The sequence below is a fragment of the Pseudophryne corroboree genome, chromosome 2, assembly GCF_028390025.1.
Source record: "Pseudophryne corroboree isolate aPseCor3 chromosome 2, aPseCor3.hap2, whole genome shotgun sequence".
NCBI lineage: Eukaryota > Metazoa > Chordata > Amphibia > Anura > Myobatrachidae > Pseudophryne > Pseudophryne corroboree.
Window position 1 is genome coordinate 225,661,721 of NC_086445.1, and position 27,956 is coordinate 225,689,676.

At 46.1% G+C, this 27,956-nt stretch overlaps 1 protein-coding gene across 1 annotated transcript in view; it reads left to right on the forward strand.

The window, feature by feature from the left end:
• LOC134991325 (uncharacterized) overlaps window positions 1-27,956 on the forward strand; it is a 297,555-nt gene that overhangs the window by 56,713 nt on the left and 212,886 nt on the right. Inside the window, exons 3-4 of the mRNA XM_063950738.1 lie at window positions 834-1,247; window positions 8,508-8,584. Of these exons, the coding sequence (XP_063806808.1) occupies window positions 834-1,247; window positions 8,508-8,584 (491 nt within the window). The remainder of the gene's footprint in view (window positions 1-833; window positions 1,248-8,507; window positions 8,585-27,956) is intronic.

Sequence of the window (27,956 nt, forward strand, 5' to 3'; positions counted from 1 at the left end):
AGCCTTATAGCCAATTGGTGCAATTATCCTCATAGATGTAAAACACCTGTCTTAGATCCACCACCTGATCCACCTCTTTGCTACACCTTTTTCCCCTAATTAAACATCCATCATCAAATCCTTATATGCCCGCCTGTCTAAAGGTTTACATACCCATAAAAAATATATAACTATATATACAAACACATGTACAAATCTGCTCCCGTACACAAGAAATCCATTCCCTGCATACAATAATATACATACACACATATATTCAATCTATGATCGTGTTATCAATAACCAGGAATAGTATAAATAATAATTATATATATATATATATATATATATATATATATATATATATATATATACATGTATTCAAATAGAATAAATTCAATCCATACAGAGAACAACCCTCTCATACCAATCTAGGGTATATACCATCCGGGAATCTAACTTATAGCCTACGCTATGGTAAACCGATGCACTATCTCAAAGCTACCCTCAATCCTAGTCTAGCACCTCATATTCAATGGAGATAGATTTAACCTATGCATATATTAATATATATTTTAATCCATATACAAGACAAAAATATATATGCAAAGCTCGCAATCATATTAAAAAATAGATAAACATATATAATTACAACAAATATCTGAGATCCCATATATACTATTTTAACATATTCCTAAATACAAAAAAATCTGCCACAGCGGGATCCGATTCCATAGTTCTCACTCCTGGAGACCGATGATCAACCTTTACTCTATCTTCAATCTTATCTCTATTCTCTAAATTACTATTCTAATATCTCACTAGCATCTCTTGTCTTGTATGCCACCACCTAGCTACCTATCAGAGGCGTCGGAACTGGGGGGGCAAGGGGGCAGCTCGCCCCCCCCAAACATAGAGAGGCGCCGATCAGGATAGAGGAGGAGCGGAGGAGCGATGTGCGGTCAGGTGAAAGACCGCACATTACATCCTCCGCTCCGTGTAGTGAACATCCCGCGCCCAGTGCGGACCCCTCCCCCGTCATTTTCAGGCATTTTTTTGTTTGTTATAGCTGCCGCTGCGCTGCTAGTCACACAGCAGCAGCAGCAGCAGCAGCAGCATCCCTGCAGCCAGAGGAGCTCCGCCTCCTTGAGTTCTGCTCTGCGAGGTGCGAGCATCCCGGCCGTCAGCTTGAGGGAGGAGGGGATCTCTCCGCGCGCGATGGATGCAGCCGATCCGATGGCGGATCTACTGAGCCTGGAGCCGGACAGGTGAGCGGGAACGGAGAGGGTGAGGAGGCTGGCTGTGGACTGTGCGGCTGGAGGCATCCCCGGGGACAGCGTGGGGGAGAGAGGGAAGAGACGGCTGGAGGCATCATCCCCTGTGACAGCGGGGGAGGGGGAGGAAGCTGCCTTAGACGCCGCTGGAAGCATCCCCTGTGACTAGGGGTAGAGGAGGCTGGCTGTGCCACTGGAGGCATCCTCTGTGCTCTGTGAAAGGGGGGGTGGGGGAGGAGGCTGTCAGTGCTGCTGGGAGGCATCCCCTGCCCCTGTCACCGTGCAGTGGGGGGGGGGGTTTAGGAGGCTGGCTGTGCCCTATCATTCACTATCCCCCTGTCACCCTCACCATGTCACCCACTATCCACCTGTCACCCTCACTATGTCACCCACTATCCACCTGTCACCCTCACTATGTCACCCACTATCCACCTGTCACCCTCACCATGTCACCCACTATCGCCCTGTCACCCTCACCATGTCACCCACTATCCCCCCGTCACCCTCACCATGTCACCCACTATCCCCCCCGTCACCCTCACCATGTCACCCACTATCCCCCGTCACCCTCACCCTGTCACCCACTATCCACCTCTCACCATCACCATGTCACCCACTATTCCCGTCACCCTCACCATGTCACCCACTATCCCCCGTAACCCTCATGTCACCCACTATCCCCGTCACCCTCATTTCACCCACTATCCCCGTCACCCTCACCATGTCACCCACTATCCCCCTGTCACCCTCACTATCCCCCCGTCACCCTCACCATGTCACCCACTATCCCCCGTCACCCTCATGTCACCCACTATCCCCGTCACCCTCACCATGTCACCCACTATCCCCCCATCACCCTCACCATGTCACCGACTATCCCCCTGTCACCCTCACCATGTCACCTACTATCCACCTCTCACCCTCACCATGTCACCCACTATCCACCTGTCACCCTCACCATGTCACCCACTATCCCCCTGTCACCCTCACCATGTCACCCACTATCCCCCTGTCACCCACTATCCACCTGCCACCCTCACTATGTCACCCACTATCCACCTGTCACCCACACCATGTCACCCACTATCCACCTGTCACCCTCACCATGTCACCCACTATCCCCCTGTCACCCTCACCATGTCACCCATTATCTCCCTGTAGCTCTCTCTCCCTGTCACCCTCTCTACCTTTCACCCAGTGTCTCCATCACCTAGTATCTCCCTGTCTCCCTCACCGTCACCCACTATTTTTCTGTCACCCAATGTCTTTTTGTAAGCCACTATTTCCCTGACACTTTCTATCTCCCTGTCACACCTCCTTGCTGAGAAATGCCTCATGAAAAGCAGCTCCCCCCTCTCTGCCTCCTTACTGAGGGAGCCGCACAGTTCTGCCTGTTGCTGCCGCTGCTGCCAGAGCCTGTCTCACTTACCACAGGCAGAGCAGCAGTGGCGATGGCGGCATGAAGAGATGTGCCGCTCACCCGCCCAGGAAGACCACACTATCTCAGGCAGCTCTAGGTACTCTCCGAGTCCCGAGCTCCGCCTCCCCAGTGGGCTGCTCTAAATCAAAGTGATAGCCGTAGCACACAGACAGAATCCCATGTGTGACAGGCTGCTGCCTCTTCCTAAAAAAAAGAGGAGGCGCTACTTACACTCCAAATATATGGTAATCAGCAGTCGGGGGGGGGGGGGGGGGGGTAGTGGCTCTCCGTATAATCTGTATGTGAATGTTTAATCCACACTTGGATTTAGAGTATTTCATTTGTTCTAATAAAGCTATTTTTATATGCCCCTTCCCTCACTCCCTGTAAGTCCATCCTCGGTGCCCCTGCCCTTACCCTCCCTGTAACTCCCCCCTCAGTGCCACTGCCTTGACCCTCCCTTTAACACCCCATCAGCACCCATGCCCTCACCCTCCCTGTAACTCCCCGTCAGCATCCCTGCCCTCACCCTCCATGTTGCTCCCCCCTCAGTGTGCACTCATCCTCCTTCTAACTCCCCCCTCAGCATCCCTACTCTCACCCTCCCTGTAACTCTCCCCTCAGCGTCCCAGTCCTCATCCTTCCTGTAACTCGACCCTCAGTGCTCCTCATGCTCCTTCGAACTCCCTGTCAGCACCCATGCCCTCACCCTCCCTGTAACTCCCCGTCTGTGTCCCTGCCCTCACCCGCCATGTAACTACCCATCAGTGTCCCTGCCTCACCCGCCATGTAACGCCCCGTCAGCATCTCTGCCCTCACCCTCCCTGTAACTCCCCCCTCAGTGCTCCTCACGCTCCTTCTAACTCCCTGTCAGCGCCCATGCCCTCACCCTCCCTGTAACTCCCCGTCTATGTCCCTGCCTTCACCCTCCCTGTAACTCCCATGGCCACTACTATCAGTCACCATGACGCCAGCACTGCACTGGTCACTGCTAGTGCTTGACCTACTCTCCCTGCTACATGGGGCACATGGTGGGAAACTAGAGTGGCATGGGAGAGCTGAGCTGCTTATTTTGCTGTTCTGTGTTCAAATAGTCGCCACCTCCAGGGGTAGTGTATATTTGCCGTGCAAGTGTTCGACTGCATGTGTACGCCGAGCTGATAAAATCCACTAAAATCCACTTTGTGCAGTCTCTGCGCAGCCTACGACTTACTCCTATAGTGCGATCACATCAGGCTGATCGGGCCGGAGCTGACACCAGACACCCTCCCTGAAAACGCTTGGGCACACCTGCGGTTTTCCGGACACACCCAGTAAACGGTCAGTTTCCACCCACAAACTGCCACTTCCTGTCAATCACCTTGCAAACGCCCGTGCCAACGGATTTTTCGCATCATCCCCTCGATGACCAGCGACACCCTTTGTTGCTGTCCAACGCCACTGCGCCGTTGATACCTGATTGCCCACTGTGTGAAAACATACAGCAGCGATCAGATCTGAATGACCCCCTTAGTGTGGATCTGGCCTTCTCAGTGTATTTCAGGTGGATCTGGCCTTTAGCGATTCAGCAATTTAGGGGCGCCAAAATGAGACTATATCTTGCCCCCCCCAACCTAAAAACGTTCTGACGCCCCTGCTACCTATATATACTAACCGCAAACAGAAAAATAGCTCTCCCACAATAAGAACTAACCCTGTTGTGAGCACACGAAAATTCCTTGCATTGGTAAAAATCCATTATTGCTCTACCGTATGTCATCCAATTCAGGGACAATTTATAGCACACCATACGGGACTGTCCTATTCAGGAATTAAATAGGGATACTAATATTACTACAATCATCAGTGTAGTCTACTGTGGTCAACTATAGAAATTTAGATACATGATCCACCTCTTATGCTTATCTATTAATATTTTATATTATTGGGGATTTTATATGCGTATATTAATTTTGATGGGATGTTATTATTATCTTTTATGTGATTGATCTTATAGATATTAAAAATATCATAAAGTATTTGATGTAGTGAGTACATTCATGTCCTGTTGCCTCAATTTGATTTTATTATTGCGAGGGGAAACATTTCTTTTTTAACTCATACACAGTGACAAGATGGCATTGTGCATGTGCAGTTATAGTATTGGTGGCCATCTTGGTAAAGGAGTGCAGAATCATCCCTTGAGGAGCCATGTTGTAGACTGTGCAGTAGCACTCTCCACTTCTAACAGTTCAAAGGTGGAATAAGCTGTGGAGCCCAGAACCAAGATCCTGTATAAAATATAAATCTTATACATCAATTTTTAAATGTACATTTTTTCCAATTTTATATGTGGTTATTAGTACTAACACCTAGTTTAAATAAATCAATCCTGTTGACCAGTGTAAAGAGAAAAGTCCACTTCTGGATGATAGTGTAGAAGCCCTTGTTGTGGGGTGGCTATCACTGGTTATATAAAGGTCCCATTGCTTCTCCTGTAGAGGTCTCCTGTTGGCTGGTAGAATTCACAAAAAGTTGTCAAACTAGGTTTTATGACCATGGATTTACCAATTGTTCCATCTTCTGGAAGTGACAGCACTGTTGGGCATACCAGGATCGAATTTAAAGTCAGGAGGTGCATAAAATCAAACAAAATACAAAATCAACAGGGTGCTGACATGTATGATAGTATAAGTGCAACTTACATGTTATCACTGAATTCATAAAGGCATGATAAAAAAAAAACAAATATGTGTATGTGGTACATGAAGAATGACACTCATCAACATTCTAGAGCAGTTTGGTCAAGTCTCACTCGTCATATGCAGTAACATCATCCTTTATATCAGACAAGTATATCTTAAACTTACTAAAAAAGAGAAAATGATCAGTGTTTATACTGTAAGTAGGCACTGAGTGAACACATTTAGTTATGCTGTATCGGAATGAAACTTTAATGATATGATAATTTACAATATGAAACAAAATTGGCTCTAGTGTAGTATAAGGAATACAATTGTAAATCCCCATTCCCTCTATGTCCTATTAGCCTAACATCACCAAGAGAACACAATTAAATCTGGAAAGGTTTGACAAATTACCTAGTATTTATACTGATTCCAGTTTAATTACAAGTAAATAATTGGTCCATCAGATGCTGTTGGAACTTGGATGGAATTGATTCTTGGGGGTCTTTTCTCCTGTGGCGTACAGCCCACCTTAATAGATTATTTTTAGAAATATCAGTGGCAATAAAATTGGTTTGAACTGTAGAAACCCTTTTTCAAACGCATGTATGAGATTTAATTTTGAGATCTCAAACTGACTGCTTGAACAAATTGGCCAAATAACTATGTTTACATAGCCTGTATGAAGAACTCACACTAACTTTGCCCACAATCAAAATGGTAAAAAAAACAAACAGGAACAAAATAGGGTCAAATATTCAGCTGGACCAAGAGAGCATCAAGTTGTGATGGTGTAATTGCACCAAACATAAGAATTATTTGGAAATAATATAAATATATCTAGCAGATACAGAGAGCCCAGTGCAAACACTATAAACTGTTCAAACAGCTAAAAACCCCACATAAACGGCAATAGACTTGTTCTAGCAGTCACAAAGCAAATGACAGCCAGTGAGTTCTATCAGAGCGGCTTTACTAAATTTATCTAGTGTGTGAAAATGAGGCTCTACCAGGATTTGTTACTTGCACTTCCGCACATATATGCCCCATAGTGGTCACAACGCCTCATCCACAATATAGTAGCTTTGCAGTTGCCTGTTGTGTCTATATGCAAGTTGCCAATCAGAGCATCTTTTTCCAGCTGTATCCAATCATATCAAAGCCACTCTGCTGAATAGACCATGTCCCCAACGGAATGGGATCATTGGGTTGACCCTATTTAGGTCAACACTCATTAGGTCAACCACTAGTTGTCGACAGGCACTAGATTGACTCCTGGAAAAGGTTGACATGGGCATCAGGTCGACGTCGAAAAGGTTGACATGAGGTTTTTTTGGGTTTTGGTGTCATTTTCATAAATTGACTGGGAACCCCAATTAGTGCACCGCGTCCCCTCGCATGGTTCGATTTGCTCGCCATGCTTCGGGAAAGGTGCCTCGCTCCGTTTCCACTGCGCTTGAAACAGGTTACTATTCCCAATCACAGTCTACGTGGATCATAAAGTATGAAAAAGTAAAAAAAAGAAAGAAGAAAAAAATTGTGAAAATCTCATGTCGACCTTTTCATGTGTCACCCTTTACCACGTCGACCTAATGACCATGTCAACCTAATGCATGTCGACCAATAGTGGTCGACCTAATGACTGTCGACCTAAGAGAGGTCAACCTAATGACTGTATCCCATCCCCAACATTAGCTTCAAGCCTTCAAATCTATACAGGCTGATTGTGTTGGTTTCACTTTGTGTGTGTGTGTGTGTGTGTGTGTGTGTGTGTGTGTGTGTGTGTGTGTGTGTGTGTGTGTAGGGGTTAATTCTTTCTTTCCCTTTTCTTTCTATTTTCTTACACTTTACAAAAGAAAATTGAATAGTGGCGCAACTACCAAACTCCAGAAGGCTTAAATGGGGAATTTGAATTAAAGTGGTTCCTTTAATTTTTATATTCCTGCTGCTATTTCTGCTGCTATTTTTAATTTTTTAAATTCTTTATTATTATTTTTTGCTGCTATCTTGTATTTGTATTTTTGCTGCTATCTTGAATGTTCTGGCTGCTAATTTTTTTAAAATGTGAATTTTATAGTAGTATATTGATATTATTTATATTTTCTTTTTGATTACATGTGGAAATACATTTACTTGGACTTATTTGGACTACTAAATGTCTGATTTGGGAGTGTGGAACTCTAATACCATTCTATGAACTCCCGTTTGTGAATATCCGTATTTGGAACGCACAGTGAACTTCCGGATCTTTGCGGTGGAACGCATCACAACTTCCGCTTCCGGTCAACGCCACTTCCGGTTGCGGACGTGCGTCCGGCTGTTTGGGGCGGAGAAAGCTGCCCACATGGACATTATTGTGTCATTAGATCTAGGTATAAATATATGCTCTGTTGCTGTACACCATTATGCTCCTGAGGAAGGTCCAGAGCGTCCGAAACGCGTTGAGCAATTGGTGTTCTCTTCTGACTGTGGGTGACCTGACACTGGACTTCATTTATCCTTATCCGGCTTTCGTGGTATCTGGAACCACGAGCGGAGCCCTTGTACCATCTGGGAGGGTAACTTTGGAATACCAGTCACGCCAGCACCCCCTTCACTTTTACCCTGAGTGGTGATATGCTTTTTTAATCTGTATAAATTGTGAGTTCTCCTTGTAAATAAAGTCTTGGTCCCCTAAAAAGTTGATCTGCACCATGATCTGTTTCTGTTTGTCAAGTTAAGGATTTTGACCATAGGATCAAAGGTTGCACGGACAACGGGACCCTTACAACACAGGACTCATTACACCTGGAATTGATAAGGATATTTCATGTAAGGCCTATTTGGTAGTTGCGCCACTATTCAATTTTCTTTTGTAACGTCTATTTTCTTGGAATTTTGTGAAGGTTCCTTATTGCGAGTTGGCTGCATTATACCTAGCAGCGCATTTATTCATTCATTGTTTTCTGTATTTTCTTACACTTGCAAAGATCAATGTTGATTATCATCCCTACCATCAGCTCCCATATTTGTGTTGCAATTCTGGCATATCAGGGTGGTTATAACAGAAATAATAAAAAAAAAAAATATTCATTGACTAAAACTTTTTTTAATGATTAAAGCTTTTTAATTATTTTTAATACTATCTACTTTTACCCTCTTTTTAAATTATTATTTTTTGCATTTTAGCGTACCCAAAAAACCCAAAAACAAATCTTGGCTTTCAATCCCATGGATAAGTGGATAAGACTGCTTCCAGTAAAGAGGTAAGGTATCACAATTATTGTTAATTTGTAGCAATAATTAATACTGAGGCAGAAAAATAATCAGCTTTACCAACCAATTGGGGCTCTATTGATAAATAAACCCATTATTTAAAAATATTGTGACTGTAGAAATGTTTGTAACAATAAATTACTAAACTTTTATTAAATGGATGGCATGAATTAAACAGAGATCCTGTTTAAAACTACAGGTAGGTACGAATTAATATGCAAAGGTGTGGGAATTACTTATAATATAGTTGAGTCTGTACTATACATTACCCTACCTAAATTATGTTTAAAAAAAAATATTTCTAGACATATCCATGTATTTTGTTGGTTTAGTTTTGATTTTAATACAAATAAAAAACATAATCAATTTAGCATATCTTTTTTTTGTCCAAATATCATGCCTTAATATTCTATACGTGCAAACTGTGCCTATAGTCAACCCGAGAATTACTGACACCCTTCATGAAACTGTACAAAAACATAATACATTACATTTTTCAAATGTTCATCAAAAATGTTAAGATAAATTGCTTACCATTCATATAATAGTCATCAGTCTTACAAAAGTGTTTTATTTTAAGAACAGTGTATTCTTCTATAAACATACAGTATGGTGAAAGATTGATATCCCCAAGGAATACTTTAAATAGAACATAGGTAATTCGCACTGCAAAATACACTTTTTTTTTTAGTCTCCCTAAACTCCATTGGGGCAGATGTATTAACCTGGAGAAGGCATAAGGAAGTTATAACCCAGTGATATGTGCAAGGTGAAAAACGAACCAGCCAATCAGCTCCAATATGTAAATTAACAGTTAGGAGCTGATTGGCTGGTGCATTTATCACCTTGCACATATCACTGGTTTATCACTTCCTTATGCCTTCTCCAGGTTAATACATCTGCCCCATTGTTACTTATGACCAATTCCTGTTTCCCTGGGGTATAAATATGATGCTCCATCCATGCAACATCCCTTTGTCATACATTAATATATCTATAACCAAATAACTGGCAACTCATATTAGACAACAGGCTGTAGACCAGCACAGATTTGAAATTGTTATAAAAAAAAGTAATAGTTAAAATTACCATTAAGCCCAGTACACACTAGACAACCCCCACCAACGCCGATATTGGCGAGGGCGGGAACCAAGCGGGGTGCCTGCATCGGCAAGTGCATACACACTTGCCGATGCCGGTGGGGAAGGGAGTGGAGGCGGGGGGAACAACACCCATGCTGCATCTGCAGTCGTCAACGAGAACCTCCCTCGTCTGTACATGTTCAGACGAGGGAGGGGGTTGTTAACGATGCGCGGGAGCATTGATTGTACACACTGGACCAGAAAGTAAAAGATCTCGCTCAAATCGGCCCTTCTGAGATATTTTACTTTCTTGTCTAGTGTGTATGGGCCTTTAGGCACAGGCAGGGGGATCATATAAAAGAAAAAAAGCTTGAGACAGTGGAGAATTTACCAGGGAGTAGGCACCTGAGCATACTGCCCCCATGTACAGTGAGGGGGATGGTTTTAAAAAGTATCTATCAAACACCACTTCCATGACCACTTCCAAGAGTTCCACAAAGAAGCCATTTCTAACAGCAACATGCACATAACACTGCTTCGGATACTTGCAAAATTGCAGGATTAGTAACAAGGCCCTCACACATAGCTACAGCACCAGCATGGGGGCACTGTGACATAATGTAAACTGTGTTTCTTTGTGGTATACTATGAACTGGGGTTGCCAGAGTTTAACACATTTGTGACGCAATAAAAAATGTACATATTATACTTTCTAATAACATTTCCAGCATATTCATACTTACCTACTATTGCGCAACTGCGGAAGACACCCCATTTTTTGGGAAGACCCCCACACCCACGGAAGAGTGAAGTGGGCAGAATAGGTAGAATAATAATAACAATATTCCGTGGCCACCGAGGATCGAGTGGGGCCTAATGATGCAAATCTATGGCAAGCACATTTTAGCCCAACCCTCTATGCAAATATCTGCAAATCATTGAATTTTACAGTGAAGGGGCAGGGCTTAATAACACACCTAGTCCAGCCCCGCCCCCATCCCTGTATAGTTGCATTACCAATTAGTTTGCCTGGGCCCCAAAATATCACTCATTGTCTGTGTGGGTCCAATAATTCTGGAGATGATTGTATATAATCTGTATGTTTTGTAACCATGGGAGAATCTTCATATAGTGCTAAAGATTCGGCATGGTTTAGCCTTGTACATGATTACCCCTTTAAAAAAAGTCTGAATTCAGCCGCCAAACTCAAACTTCATTACATCCCGGCCTATATGTCACTAGTCCATAAGCTGCAGATGGGGGCAATGCCATGATGATGTGAATCATATAACCATCCTTCCCCCCACACAGAGACACACACACACACACACACACACACACACACACACACACACACACACAAACACAAACACACACACTCACACACAGTGCTACAAGACTTCCTCAACTACTTCTAAAGTGTATGCCTTAATAGTCTTAAACTGTACAAGTTAAGATACAGTAGTATGTATTTTGTTGGCAAACAGACTTTTATTCACTGATGCATACCTCCCAACTGTCCCGATTTTCGCGGGACAGTCCCGTTTTTTTGGGACTGTCCCGACCCGTGGGGCAGCTGGGAGACTCCTGACACTCGCTGTTCTGCTTAGCAGAGCAGCGGTGAATAGATGCGCACAGCATCTATTCAGTGAAGATAGAGGGACTATGGGCATGCCAGCAGCTCACAGAGCGCTGGTCATGCCCCCTTTAGTGACGGTAAACGGGGCGTGGCTCGCGATCACAGCACTGCCACAAGGCCACTCCGCCTTTCATTTAGGCTTTGCACGCGTGGGAGTCCCGCTTATGGATCCTAAAATGTTGGGAGGTTTGCTGATGAGTAGTTGTAGAGGGGGGCGATGTATCAGACCTTTGAGAGAATTAAAGCAGAGGAATTGACCATACTGTAGCAGTCATTTTATAGGCTCTGCTAGATAAATCATAGTTTGGTAAATCTGTTGCTATAGACAACTTCCCTACTCTTAAAGGCTTGATAAATCTCTACCAGAATGTTCAGGGTGAAATACTGTATGTTTATTATGTATACATAATTTATGTATACATTAACACCATGGCCCTCATTCCGAGTTGATCGGTCGCAAGGCGAATTTAGCAGAGTTACACACGCTAAGCCGCCGCCTACTGGGAGTGAATCTTAGCTTCTTAAAATTGCGACCGATGTATTCGCAATATTGCGATTACTAACTACTTAGTGTCACGATCCGGGTATCTGGACGCCATTTCTTACCCATCAGATGCCTCCTAAGGCTGGCTCAGCGCTCCAGGACCGGATCCCATCTGTTATCCTAATGTTCACATTCCTGCATCCTCTCCTGTCTCTCTGAGACGCTGTCACAGTAACGCCTTATTACATCTGGCATGGCGTCCCCCGCGGCCTCCGCCGCCGTCCCTGAGCTTCTGCATGCAGAGTGTCAGAGTGGCGATTACGTCAGCCGCGGCCTCCGCTGTGTCCGCGTGGTTGGATGTGCACTTGTCAGCCTGGCGTCTCCTGTCTCCAGTGGCCGGCGCCGCCATTACTGTTTTCATTACCACATGGATTACAAACCAAACTTCCCTCCAAGTGTCTGCATGGGCGCAGCCATCTTGGATTCTGTCAGCTGATCATTTCCTCCAATCTGTTGTCAGTATTGTTAATCTGCATAATTGCCTAGCCAATCCCTTCCTTGCTGCAGGTATAAATACACTGTGCCTGAGCAAGGAAGGCGTCAGTGCTTTGGTTGTCAAACCTAGTTCCTGTTTGTCTCTCTCCTGTGATTGTCTTCCAGGTTCCAGCTCCTGTCTCAAGACTTCCACCATAGAGACCCGCACCAGCATTCCACCTGCGGTGTAGCCTGACTCTCCAATCCATTGTGGATTCATCTGTTTCCAGCTACAACATTACCTGCTTCCAGCTCAGCTTCCAGCAGAGTACAGCTTCCCTTAAAGGGCCGGTGTCCTTTCTACACTTTACCACTCTCCACCGGTATTATTATTTCTCCGCTCTCAAGTTCTACATTTCAGTTCATATTTCATCGCTCCCAAGTTCATTTATTATTTAACTGGTTCCAGCCAGTATCCACTCCGTGCTAACAACAGTCTGGTTCCAGCCAGTATCCACAGCAGCTGTTTTACCTTCAGCAACCCAGCTTTTCCTGGAACACCAGCTGGCACAATCCTGGGTTATCTCCATTGCTACAGTCGGGCCTGGTAAGGACTTTCCATCTAGAAGATCATAAGAACTATCTCACACTACCAGTGCCCTGTGGCTCCTGCCATCCTGTAGTACCCAGGAACTGTATTTATTATTTGCTGACTTTTACGTTTTCTTTTACTGCTGCTGTGTTGCGGAGTTGTCATAATAAACATCATTGACTTTTATCCAAGTTGTCGTGGTCACGCCTTCGGGCAGTTATTATTCATGTTACTTACATGTCCAGGGGTCTGATATAACCTCCCAGGTTCCGGTACATCTCAGCCCCTACAACTGAGGCTGCCTCCCGTCAGCTCAGGCCCTCAGTTGTGACAGTAAGCACTGACCTAATGAATCCAGCCGGAGACCAGGATCAAGCGGCCAGGCCGATGCAAGAACTGGCAGCCCGACTAGAACATCAGGAGGCTGCACAGGGCCACATCATCCGCTGTCTCCAGGATCTCTCTACTCGGCTGGATGGGATTCAGACAACTCTCCGTGGATCAGGCGCATCTGGTGCGTCAACCACAGTGACTCCAGCTATAACCCCACCCACCTTACCCATTTCTGCTCCACGTCTTCATCTTCCAACGCCAGCAAAATTTGACGGATCTCCAAGATTCTGCAGGGGATTTCTCAACCAGTGTGAGATTCAGTTTGAGCTACAACCTGGCAATTTTCCCAGTGACCGTACAAAAATTGCCTACATCATCTCTCTTCTCAGTGGCTCCGCCCTTGACTGGGCATCACCGTTATGGGAGAGGTCCGACACCCTGCTATCTTCTTACACTGCATTCGTGTCAACATTCAGGCGCATCTTTGACGAGCCAGGCCGGGTAACCTCAGCTTCATCCGAGATTCTCCGTTTACGCCAGGGGTCACGTACTGTAGGACAATATCTGATACAGTTCCAGATCCTGGCATCCGAACTGGCATGGAACGACGAGGCCCTGTATGCTGCATTCTGGCATGGCTTATCTGAGCTTATTAAAGATGAGTTAGCTACCAGAGACTTACCTACTAAATTAGATGAGCTAATCTCACTCTGCACGAAAGTTGATTTACGTTTCAGAGAGAGAGCAACTGAGCGTGGAAGATCATCTGCTCCAAAATCTTCTGCTCCTCCTCCTCGTCAACTGTCACCATCTAAAGATCAGCCCATGCAAATTGGCCGTTCCCGTTTAACTCCTGCTGAGCGCCGAAGACGTCTCTCTGAGTCTCTTTGTCTTTACTGTGCAGCTCCGTCTCACACCATCAATGCCTGTCCCGAACGTCCGGGAAAACTCCAAACCCTAGCTCGCCCAGGAGAGGGCCGGCTAGGAGTAATGATCTCCTCTCCATCTCCTCATGATTGTAATCTCCCAGTCTCGCTTCAAGTTGCTCAACGTTATCGGAACGTCATTGCTATCCTTGATTCCGGAGCAGCTGGGAACTTTATTACTGAAGCCTATGTTAAACGGTGGTCCCTACCCACCGAGAGACTTCCTTCCTCCTTTTCCTTAACTGCCGTGGATGGCAGTAAAATTTTTGATACTGTTATTGCTCTAAGGACTCTACCAGTTCGTCTGAGAGTGGGAGTTCTTCATTCCGAACTTATTTCACTTTTAGTGATTCCAAGAGCCACACATCCTGTGGTCCTGGGCCTTCCATGGCTCCGTCTTCACAATCCTACAATTGATTGGACGACTACGCAAATCCTGGCATGGGGTTCCTCCTGTGCAGAGACATGTTTGTTTAAAGTATTGCCTGTCTGTTCTTCCTCCCCCAGGTCGTCTGATGTTCCACCTCCTCCATATCAAGATTTCACGGATGTGTTCAGTAAAGCTTCTGCTGATATCCTTCCTCCTCATAGAGAATGGGACTGCCCGATTGATCTCGTTCCAGGGAAGGTTCCACCTCGAGGCCGAACTTATCCGTTGTCTCTGCCTGAGACGCATTCTATGGAGGAATACATTAAAGAGAACCTAGCAAAGGGGTTCATTCGACCTTCTTCTTCCCCAGCCGGCGCAGGCTTCTTTTTTGTAAAAAAGAAAGATGGTGGTCTGCGGCCGTGCATCGACTACAGAGGTTTGAACGACATTACCATCAAGAACCGTTATCCTTTACCCCTGATTACTGAGCTCTTTGACAGAGTTAGCGGAGCTACCATCTTTACAAAGCTGGACTTGCGAGGTGCATACAATCTCATCCGGATCCGTGAGGGTGACGAGTGGAAGACCGCCTTTAACACCCGTGACGGACATTATGAGTACCTCGTCATGCCCTTCGGATTGAGCAATGCTCCAGCTGTCTTCCAGCATTTTGTCAATGAGATTTTCAGAGACATTCTATACCGTCATGTCGTGGTCTATCTAGACGATATCCTCATTTTTGCCAACGATTTAGAGGAACATCGTTTTTGGGTTAAAGAGGTTCTGTCCCGTCTCCGTGTCAATCATCTCTATTGCAAATTAGAAAAATGCGTCTTTGAAGTCAAGTCCATTCCGTTTCTAGGGTACATTGTGTCCGGTTCCGGACTAGAGATGGATCCTGAGAAACTACAAGCAATTCAGAATTGGCCGGTACCCTTAACCCTCAAAGGGGTCCAGAGGTTCTTAGGGTTCGCCAATTATTACCGAAAGTTTATACGAGACTTTTCCACCATTGTGGCGCCTATTACTGCTTTCACCAAGAAGGGTGCTAACCCGTCCAAGTGGTCTGAAGAAGCCATGCAAGCTTTTCATCTTTTAAAACAGAGGTTCATCTCTGCGCCTGTCCTGAAACAGCCTGACATCGACTCTCCTTTCATCCTAGAGGTGGATGCCTCCTCCGTTGGAGTAGGAGCGGTGTTATCTCAGAGGGCTAAAGATGGCCATTTACATCCTTGCAGTTTCTTCTCCCGGAAGTTCTCCCCAGCTGAGCGCAACTATGCCATTGGCGACCAGGAGTTGCTAGCCATCAAGCTCGCTCTAGAAGAGTGGAGGTATCTGTTGGAGGGAGCTTCTCATTTGATCACCATACTTACAGACCACAAGAACCTTTTATACCTGAAGGGCGCACAATGTCTCAACCCTCGTCAGGCCAGAAGGGCACTTTTCTTTTCCAGGTTCGACTTTAAACTCCAGTTCTGTCCGGGCTCTCAGAATCGCAAGGCCGATGCCCTTTCCCGCTCATGGGAGCAAGAAAATGAGTCAGAGTCTTCAGACAAGCATCCTATTATAAATCCGTTGGCATTCTCCACGGTAGGGATGGACTCTACGCCCCCATCAGGGAAAAGTTTTGTGAAGCCGATGCTAAGGAAGAAGCTCATGCATTGGGCCCATGCTTCCCGTTTTGCCGGACATACAGGTATCCAAAAAACCCTGGAGTTTATCTCTAGGTCCTATTGGTGGCCAACTCTGAAAAAGGACGTCTTGGAGTTTATTGCATCTTGCCCAAAGTTTGCCCAACATAAAGTATCCCGCCAGTCGCCTGCGGGGCAACTGGTTCCACTATCCGTTCCCCGTCGACCATGGACCCACTTGTCGATGGATTTCATTACAGACTTACCCATGTGCAACAAGTTCAATACCATCTGGGTGGTAGTTGACCGGTTCACCAAGATGGCAAACTTCATTCCTCTCACCGGTCTTCCGTCAGCTTCCAAGTTGGCTCAAGTATTCATACAAGAGATCTTCCGACTCCACGGTCTTCCTGAAGAAATTATCTCAGATCGAGGAGTTCAATTCACAGCCAAATTCTGGCGAAGTTTATGTCAAGTCCTCCAAGTCAAGCTAAAGTTTTCCACGGCTTACCATCCTCAGACCAATGGTCAAACCGAGAGGGTGAATCAGGACTTGGAGGCCTTCCTCCGCATCTATGTGTCCTCCTCTCAAGATGACTGGGTTCAATTACTTCCCTGGGCCGAGTTCTGTCATAACAACCAGTATCATTCTTCATCTGCTTCAACACCATTCTTCACTAACTTTGGATTCCACCCTAAAGTTCCTGAGTTCCAACCGCTTCCAGCAACTTCTGTTCCCGCAGTGGATATCACCTTGCATCAGTTTGCCAATATCTGGAAGAGCGTACGATCAGCTCTGCTCAAGGCATCGTTCAGGTACAAGAAGTTTGCGGATAAGAAGCGTCGAGCAGTTCCTGCTCTCAAGGTGGGTGATCGGGTATGGTTATCCACGAAGAATTTGAGGTTAAGAGTTCCCAGTATGAAGTTTGCACCTCGCTATATCGGTCCTTTCAAGATTGAACAAGTCATCAATCCTGTTGCTTACAGACTCCAGTTGCCTCCCTTCTTAAAAATACCCAGGACATTCCATGTTTCCCTGTTGAAACCGCTGATCTTGAATCGGTTTCATTCCTCACTTCCTCCAACTCCGAAAGTCCAAACTCAACGAGGCGTTGAGTATGAAGTGGCCAAGATCCTGGACTCACGTCACCGTTACGGTCAACTACAATATCTTATTGACTGGAAGGGTTATGGTCCTGAGGAACGTTCATGGACCAATGCTTCTGATGTCCATGCTCCTGCCTTGGTCCGGAGATTCCATTCCAAGTTTCCTCAAAAGCCAAAGAAGTGTCCTGGGGCCACTCCTAAAGGGGGGGGTGCTGTCACGATCCGGGTATCTGGACGCCATTTCTTACCCATCAGATGCCTCCTAAGGCTGGCTCAGCGCTCCAGGACCGGATCCCATCTGTTATCCTAATGTTCACATTCCTGCATCCTCTCCTGTCTCTCTGAGACGCTGTCACAGTAACGCCTTATTACATCTGGCATGGCGTCCCCCGCGGCCTCCGCCGCCGTCCCTGAGCTTCTGCATGCAGAGTGTCAGAGTGGCGATTACGTCAGCCGCGGCCTCCGCTGTGTCCGCGTGGTTGGATGTGCACTTGTCAGCCTGGCGTCTCCTGTCTCCAGTGGCCGGCGCCGCCATTACTGTTTTCATTACCACATGGATTACAAACCAAACTTCCCTCCAAGTGTCTGCATGGGCGCAGCCATCTTGGATTCTGTCAGCTGATCATTTCCTCCAATCTGTTGTCAGTATTGTTAATCTGCATAATTGCCTAGCCAATCCCTTCCTTGCTGCAGGTATAAATACACTGTGCCTGAGCAAGGAAGGCGTCAGTGCTTTGGTTGTCAAACCTAGTTCCTGTTTGTCTCTCTCCTGTGATTGTCTTCCAGGTTCCAGCTCCTGTCTCAAGACTTCCACCATAGAGACCCGCACCAGCATTCCACCTGCGGTGTAGCCTGACTCTCCAATCCATTGTGGATTCATCTGTTTCCAGCTACAACATTACCTGCTTCCAGCTCAGCTTCCAGCAGAGTACAGCTTCCCTTAAAGGGCCGGTGTCCTTTCTACACTTTACCACTCTCCACCGGTATTATTATTTCTCCGCTCTCAAGTTCTACATTTCAGTTCATATTTCATCGCTCCCAAGTTCATTTATTATTTAACTGGTTCCAGCCAGTATCCACTCCGTGCTAACAACAGTCTGGTTCCAGCCAGTATCCACAGCAGCTGTTTTACCTTCAGCAACCCAGCTTTTCCTGGAACACCAGCTGGCACAATCCTGGGTTATCTCCATTGCTACAGTCGGGCCTGGTAAGGACTTTCCATCTAGAAGATCATAAGAACTATCTCACACTACCAGTGCCCTGTGGCTCCTGCCATCCTGTAGTACCCAGGAACTGTATTTATTATTTGCTGACTTTTACGTTTTCTTTTACTGCTGCTGTGTTGCGGAGTTGTCATAATAAACATCATTGACTTTTATCCAAGTTGTCGTGGTCACGCCTTCGGGCAGTTATTATTCATGTTACTTACATGTCCAGGGGTCTGATATAACCTCCCAGGTTCCGGTACATCTCAGCCCCTACAACTGAGGCTGCCTCCCGTCAGCTCAGGCCCTCAGTTGTGACAGTAAGCACTGACCTAATGAATCCAGCCGGAGACCAGGATCAAGCGGCCAGGCCGATGCAAGAACTGGCAGCCCGACTAGAACATCAGGAGGCTGCACAGGGCCACATCATCCGCTGTCTCCAGGATCTCTCTACTCGGCTGGATGGGATTCAGACAACTCTCCGTGGATCAGGCGCATCTGGTGCGTCAACCACAGTGACTCCAGCTATAACCCCACCCACCTTACCCATTTCTGCTCCACGTCTTCATCTTCCAACGCCAGCAAAATTTGACGGATCTCCAAGATTCTGCAGGGGATTTCTCAACCAGTGTGAGATTCAGTTTGAGCTACAACCTGGCAATTTTCCCAGTGACCGTACAAAAATTGCCTACATCATCTCTCTTCTCAGTGGCTCCGCCCTTGACTGGGCATCACCGTTATGGGAGAGGTCCGACACCCTGCTATCTTCTTACACTGCATTCGTGTCAACATTCAGGCGCATCTTTGACGAGCCAGGCCGGGTAACCTCAGCTTCATCCGAGATTCTCCGTTTACGCCAGGGGTCACGTACTGTAGGACAATATCTGATACAGTTCCAGATCCTGGCATCCGAACTGGCATGGAACGACGAGGCCCTGTATGCTGCATTCTGGCATGGCTTATCTGAGCTTATTAAAGATGAGTTAGCTACCAGAGACTTACCTACTAAATTAGATGAGCTAATCTCACTCTGCACGAAAGTTGATTTACGTTTCAGAGAGAGAGCAACTGAGCGTGGAAGATCATCTGCTCCAAAATCTTCTGCTCCTCCTCCTCGTCAACTGTCACCATCTAAAGATCAGCCCATGCAAATTGGCCGTTCCCGTTTAACTCCTGCTGAGCGCCGAAGACGTCTCTCTGAGTCTCTTTGTCTTTACTGTGCAGCTCCGTCTCACACCATCAATGCCTGTCCCGAACGTCCGGGAAAACTCCAAACCCTAGCTCGCCCAGGAGAGGGCCGGCTAGGAGTAATGATCTCCTCTCCATCTCCTCATGATTGTAATCTCCCAGTCTCGCTTCAAGTTGCTCAACGTTATCGGAACGTCATTGCTATCCTTGATTCCGGAGCAGCTGGGAACTTTATTACTGAAGCCTATGTTAAACGGTGGTCCCTACCCACCGAGAGACTTCCTTCCTCCTTTTCCTTAACTGCCGTGGATGGCAGTAAAATTTTTGATACTGTTATTGCTCTAAGGACTCTACCAGTTCGTCTGAGAGTGGGAGTTCTTCATTCCGAACTTATTTCACTTTTAGTGATTCCAAGAGCCACACATCCTGTGGTCCTGGGCCTTCCATGGCTCCGTCTTCACAATCCTACAATTGATTGGACGACTACGCAAATCCTGGCATGGGGTTCCTCCTGTGCAGAGACATGTTTGTTTAAAGTATTGCCTGTCTGTTCTTCCTCCCCCAGGTCGTCTGATGTTCCACCTCCTCCATATCAAGATTTCACGGATGTGTTCAGTAAAGCTTCTGCTGATATCCTTCCTCCTCATAGAGAATGGGACTGCCCGATTGATCTCGTTCCAGGGAAGGTTCCACCTCGAGGCCGAACTTATCCGTTGTCTCTGCCTGAGACGCATTCTATGGAGGAATACATTAAAGAGAACCTAGCAAAGGGGTTCATTCGACCTTCTTCTTCCCCAGCCGGCGCAGGCTTCTTTTTTGTAAAAAAGAAAGATGGTGGTCTGCGGCCGTGCATCGACTACAGAGGTTTGAACGACATTACCATCAAGAACCGTTATCCTTTACCCCTGATTACTGAGCTCTTTGACAGAGTTAGCGGAGCTACCATCTTTACAAAGCTGGACTTGCGAGGTGCATACAATCTCATCCGGATCCGTGAGGGTGACGAGTGGAAGACCGCCTTTAACACCCGTGACGGACATTATGAGTACCTCGTCATGCCCTTCGGATTGAGCAATGCTCCAGCTGTCTTCCAGCATTTTGTCAATGAGATTTTCAGAGACATTCTATACCGTCATGTCGTGGTCTATCTAGACGATATCCTCATTTTTGCCAACGATTTAGAGGAACATCGTTTTTGGGTTAAAGAGGTTCTGTCCCGTCTCCGTGTCAATCATCTCTATTGCAAATTAGAAAAATGCGTCTTTGAAGTCAAGTCCATTCCGTTTCTAGGGTACATTGTGTCCGGTTCCGGACTAGAGATGGATCCTGAGAAACTACAAGCAATTCAGAATTGGCCGGTACCCTTAACCCTCAAAGGGGTCCAGAGGTTCTTAGGGTTCGCCAATTATTACCGAAAGTTTATACGAGACTTTTCCACCATTGTGGCGCCTATTACTGCTTTCACCAAGAAGGGTGCTAACCCGTCCAAGTGGTCTGAAGAAGCCATGCAAGCTTTTCATCTTTTAAAACAGAGGTTCATCTCTGCGCCTGTCCTGAAACAGCCTGACATCGACTCTCCTTTCATCCTAGAGGTGGATGCCTCCTCCGTTGGAGTAGGAGCGGTGTTATCTCAGAGGGCTAAAGATGGCCATTTACATCCTTGCAGTTTCTTCTCCCGGAAGTTCTCCCCAGCTGAGCGCAACTATGCCATTGGCGACCAGGAGTTGCTAGCCATCAAGCTCGCTCTAGAAGAGTGGAGGTATCTGTTGGAGGGAGCTTCTCATTTGATCACCATACTTACAGACCACAAGAACCTTTTATACCTGAAGGGCGCACAATGTCTCAACCCTCGTCAGGCCAGAAGGGCACTTTTCTTTTCCAGGTTCGACTTTAAACTCCAGTTCTGTCCGGGCTCTCAGAATCGCAAGGCCGATGCCCTTTCCCGCTCATGGGAGCAAGAAAATGAGTCAGAGTCTTCAGACAAGCATCCTATTATAAATCCGTTGGCATTCTCCACGGTAGGGATGGACTCTACGCCCCCATCAGGGAAAAGTTTTGTGAAGCCGATGCTAAGGAAGAAGCTCATGCATTGGGCCCATGCTTCCCGTTTTGCCGGACATACAGGTATCCAAAAAACCCTGGAGTTTATCTCTAGGTCCTATTGGTGGCCAACTCTGAAAAAGGACGTCTTGGAGTTTATTGCATCTTGCCCAAAGTTTGCCCAACATAAAGTATCCCGCCAGTCGCCTGCGGGGCAACTGGTTCCACTATCCGTTCCCCGTCGACCATGGACCCACTTGTCGATGGATTTCATTACAGACTTACCCATGTGCAACAAGTTCAATACCATCTGGGTGGTAGTTGACCGGTTCACCAAGATGGCAAACTTCATTCCTCTCACCGGTCTTCCGTCAGCTTCCAAGTTGGCTCAAGTATTCATACAAGAGATCTTCCGACTCCACGGTCTTCCTGAAGAAATTATCTCAGATCGAGGAGTTCAATTCACAGCCAAATTCTGGCGAAGTTTATGTCAAGTCCTCCAAGTCAAGCTAAAGTTTTCCACGGCTTACCATCCTCAGACCAATGGTCAAACCGAGAGGGTGAATCAGGACTTGGAGGCCTTCCTCCGCATCTATGTGTCCTCCTCTCAAGATGACTGGGTTCAATTACTTCCCTGGGCCGAGTTCTGTCATAACAACCAGTATCATTCTTCATCTGCTTCAACACCATTCTTCACTAACTTTGGATTCCACCCTAAAGTTCCTGAGTTCCAACCGCTTCCAGCAACTTCTGTTCCCGCAGTGGATATCACCTTGCATCAGTTTGCCAATATCTGGAAGAGCGTACGATCAGCTCTGCTCAAGGCATCGTTCAGGTACAAGAAGTTTGCGGATAAGAAGCGTCGAGCAGTTCCTGCTCTCAAGGTGGGTGATCGGGTATGGTTATCCACGAAGAATTTGAGGTTAAGAGTTCCCAGTATGAAGTTTGCACCTCGCTATATCGGTCCTTTCAAGATTGAACAAGTCATCAATCCTGTTGCTTACAGACTCCAGTTGCCTCCCTTCTTAAAAATACCCAGGACATTCCATGTTTCCCTGTTGAAACCGCTGATCTTGAATCGGTTTCATTCCTCACTTCCTCCAACTCCGAAAGTCCAAACTCAACGAGGCGTTGAGTATGAAGTGGCCAAGATCCTGGACTCACGTCACCGTTACGGTCAACTACAATATCTTATTGACTGGAAGGGTTATGGTCCTGAGGAACGTTCATGGACCAATGCTTCTGATGTCCATGCTCCTGCCTTGGTCCGGAGATTCCATTCCAAGTTTCCTCAAAAGCCAAAGAAGTGTCCTGGGGCCACTCCTAAAGGGGGGGGTGCTGTCACGATCCGGGTATCTGGACGCCATTTCTTACCCATCAGATGCCTCCTAAGGCTGGCTCAGCGCTCCAGGACCGGATCCCATCTGTTATCCTAATGTTCACATTCCTGCATCCTCTCCTGTCTCTCTGAGACGCTGTCACAGTAACGCCTTATTACATCTGGCATGGCGTCCCCCGCGGCCTCCGCCGCCGTCCCTGAGCTTCTGCATGCAGAGTGTCAGAGTGGCGATTACGTCAGCCGCGGCCTCCGCTGTGTCCGCGTGGTTGGATGTGCACTTGTCAGCCTGGCGTCTCCTGTCTCCAGTGGCCGGCGCCGCCATTACTGTTTTCATTACCACATGGATTACAAACCAAACTTCCCTCCAAGTGTCTGCATGGGCGCAGCCATCTTGGATTCTGTCAGCTGATCATTTCCTCCAATCTGTTGTCAGTATTGTTAATCTGCATAATTGCCTAGCCAATCCCTTCCTTGCTGCAGGTATAAATACACTGTGCCTGAGCAAGGAAGGCGTCAGTGCTATGGTTGTCAAACCTAGTTCCTGTTTGTCTCTCTCCTGTGATTGTCTTCCAGGTTCCAGCTCCTGTCTCAAGACTTCCACCATAGAGACCCGCACCAGCATTCCACCTGCGGTGTAGCCTGACTCTCCAATCCATTGTGGATTCATCTGTTTCCAGCTACAACATTACCTGCTTCCAGCTCAGCTTCCAGCAGAGTACAGCTTCCCTTAAAGGGCCGGTGTCCTTTCTACACTTTACCACTCTCCACCGGTATTATTATTTCTCCGCTCTCAAGTTCTACATTTCAGTTCATATTTCATCGCTCCCAAGTTCATTTATTATTTAACTGGTTCCAGCCAGTATCCACTCCGTGCTAACAACAGTCTGGTTCCAGCCAGTATCCACAGCAGCTGTTTTACCTTCAGCAACCCAGCTTTTTCTGGAACACCAGCTGGCACAATCCTGGGTTATCTCCATTGCTACAGTCGGGCCTGGTAAGGACTTTCCATCTAGAAGATCATAAGAACTATCTCACACTACCAGTGCCCTGTGGCTCCTGCCATCCTGTAGTACCCAGGAACTGTATTTATTATTTGCTGACTTTTACGTTTTCTTTTACTGCTGCTGTGTTGCGGAGTTGTCATAATAAACATCATTGACTTTTATCCAAGTTGTCGTGGTCACGCCTTCGGGCAGTTATTATTCATGTTACTTACATGTCCAGGGGTCTGATATAACCTCCCAGGTTCCGGTACATCTCAGCCCCTACAACTGAGGCTGCCTCCCGTCAGCTCAGGCCCTCAGTTGTGACACTTAGCAGTTTCAGAGTAGCTTCAGACTTACTCTGCCTGTGCGATCAGTTCAGTGCTTGTCGTTCCTGTTTGACGTCACAAACACACCCAGCGTTCGCCCAGGCACTCCCACCGTTTCTCCGGCCACTCCTGCGTTTTTTCCGGAAACGGTAGCGTTTTCAGCCACACGCCCCTGAAACGCCGTGTTTCCGCCCAGTAACACCCATTTCCTGTCAATCACATTACGTTCGCCGGAGCGATGAAAAAGCCGTGAGTAAAATTACTTTCTACATAGCAAAGTTACTTGGCGCAGTCGCAGTGCGAACATTGCGCATGCGTACTAAGCGGATTTTCATTGCGATGCGATGAAAAATACCGAGCGAACAACTCGGAATGAGGGCCCATGTACAGTATATTATACTATTAAATTATGTACTAAAATCTCCATTCATTAAATGGGGTGAGAAGTATCCCTGGTACAAACTACAGTATACGGAAACTGTACTGCCTTTAAAGTTTATTGAGTAAAAATAAAATAGGGATGCAGCATGAAGGTTAACATCGTAATTTAATATCCGAAAGTCTCTCGCTTCTAATTTGTGTATGCTCCTATCTCTTCAGTCTGATTCTTTATGGCACTGCTACTGGGATTCAGTATGTTTTATGACTCAGTTGAGAGGGAGTGCCCCCTTTTAATTAACTAGCTGCAAATGGCTGGAACAGGTGTCCCTCTTACAACTAATATGACAGGGCCTTGAGGATCAGGGCCCAGGAGTGAAACATAAAACTGCTTGGAAACTGTAATTCACCATCTTATTTACAAGCTGGGAAAGGATTGTAAACAGAATACATAGCACATATTGCTATTTTTAGAAATGTATACATTCTCCTATATGAAATGATTTGAGAGATCCATTGGTTCCACACCTCTCTGATATTCCCAGTGGTCAGATAAGGAGTACAACTGGCAGCAGGCTAGAAAGGTTACTGGAGCTGCTGGTCCGATATACTGTAGCAAGGAGGATAATGTGTGAACTAATAATGGCATGATGTAGAAGGCTGGAGGTGAGTTTATCAGATTAATATGTAAAATAATGATTGCTATTTTAGTACAATGAACACTGATTATCTAGATGTACTATAAGAGTATAAGCAATACAAACAGTGGAGAGAGCAGATAGCAAGCGTGTCTGTATTTAACCTCTTCAAAACTGAATGGTTTCTGCCTCTTTATTCCCAGACCAAATTTTACATTTCTTGGTCATTGGTGCCAAGGGGGGATCGGGTACTAATGACTCGGGTATGGTGGAGGGGCCCGATAGGGGTCTGGGTCTGCTGCTCCCCCCACCTCCTGAAGAGCTACTAAACAAATGTTTTAAAAAATCTGGCTAATAACCGAAAAATGAAAGGTCATTTAAATAAAATAAAATAAATCTTTCAGAGAAAAAAAAACAATGATTTAATTATAACAGCGATATTGTTGCAATGCCCGTGATACATTATACCACACACCACAATGCTCCTGACACATTTATACCACAGATCACAATGCCAGTTATACATTATGCCACCCACCATAATGCCTGTGACACATTATGCAACACACCGTAATGCCCATTACACATTATACCCAACAAAAAGGCTTCTAATTACTTGTAAATTATCTGCTTGTTGTCAAGTGTCTCATGCTCGTTGTCTGAGGTTTCATGCTCTAGGTTTCATGCTCATTGCCAGGGGTTACATGTTCATTGCCAGGGGTTTCATACTTGTTGTCAGTGCTTTTATGCTCTGGCTTCCATGCTCGTTGCCAGGGTTTTTATGCTCTGGATTCCATGCTCGTTGCCAGGGGTTTCATGCTCTAGGATCGATGCTTATTGCCAGGGGTTTCATGCTCTGCGATCGATGCTCATTGCCAGGGGTTTCATGCTTGTTGCCAGAGGTGTAATGCTCATTGCCAGTGGTTTCATGCTCTGGGTGTCATCCACTTTGCCATGGGTGTAATGCTGCTTGCCAGGTCTGTCATGCTCTGGGTGTCATGTTTGTTGCCAGGGGTTTCATGCTCTGGGTGTCATGCTCGTGCCAGGGGCTTAATGCTTATTGTTGTTAGGGGTTTCATGACAGAAAATGCAGCTTTGCAGAAACTGCATCTTCTCCGGGTGCTGCTAGCGATTAGCGCTCCCGGTACTTACGGGCAAAGTTGTAGCGCTGTGCTCCCTGTCAGATGCTAGAGGTCAAGTATAACCTCTAGCATCTGTCTCCTCTGTGCCGGAGCAGTGCGAGGGAAGTCAATTTCAGACTCCTTCTGAGGTCGGGCATCAGCAGCGGTCGAGCTACCCTGATAGCGATGCCGAGCTACCCGTCGCTCGCGATTGATGGGTTTGGTCACCGCTGTATTAGACATACACATACACCTAAAAATGCATATATTTCCACTATTTGTTTTATATGTGTATATGTATATATATATATATATATATATAAATATATTATACTATTTGTCAGCTTCAGTCGGGTATAATGAAACACAAAGAGATCACACCAAGCATATAGTAGAGGTGAGAAGCCTAAATAAATATTGCTATGCAGTGGATAAACATTATCCTTTCGTCAACGAGTTTTGTTCTTTTTCTAGAACTTTTCAAGACATAGGCAGGTATTCAATTACCCGCGGTAAATTGCTGCGGATGAAAAATGGAGGTAGCCTGAACCTTTGATGCCCGGGGGTATTCAACTGGACTCTAGATTTCTCCCAATAGCCTTGTTTAATGTCCATAACGGGCATCAACACACACAGAATCCATGAAAAGTTTATGGGTTCGTGCATTAACAGGGCCGCAGCAACCCTTAACCTGCTGGATATCAGGGTTTGTTTTTTTTGACCCACTGAGGCAGGTGAAAAAAATTCCCTGATAACTCCTGGCTTCAGGGCTAATTGGATAGCCTGCAGTCATCTACTGCAGCTAATTGAATTCTGCCCATAGTTTCACTTCCTGGACCTTCTTTTATTTATGGTGACTATGCAATACCAAATTACTGTCAGCTGGGTCCAATTAAGTAACGTTACCAACGTTTCTATTTAGCTTCCAGGTTTATTCCTATAATATTGGTTTACTTTACAGGATACCACTTTTCCACCAAAAACCCAGGTCCGACCCAGGTTTCAGGACACTGCTCCAGCCCAGGTCAGACCCTGGTAACTCTACACCATGGATCTGGGATATTCCCAGGTCAACCCCGTTTACACTGAACCTGGGTCTGCCCTGCATGTCACAGAACTCCCCTGTGGCGGACATCTGCATACACAGCTAATCAGCAGCTTTTAAGCATATACTGCACCGTTATTTTTCTCATCATTTGATAAAACTTTATCTACAGATTTAAGCCCTTTACCATGAGGGATAGATGTATATAATGCCTACATGTCTATCGCCAACCACCTATAAGATGGTAGCCAGATCAATGACTTCAGAACTTCAGAAAAGTTGTTCCTTCTTAATAGTATCAAATTTATACTTGTACATAATTATTTTGAATTTCAGAGCCGGCCCTAACCAATATGATGCCCTAGGCAAGATTTTGGCTGGTGCCCCCTAGCACCACCGCTGGTTCTGCCTCTGACCTTGCACCTCTTTCCCAGCACCATCACCCCTCACCCATAGCA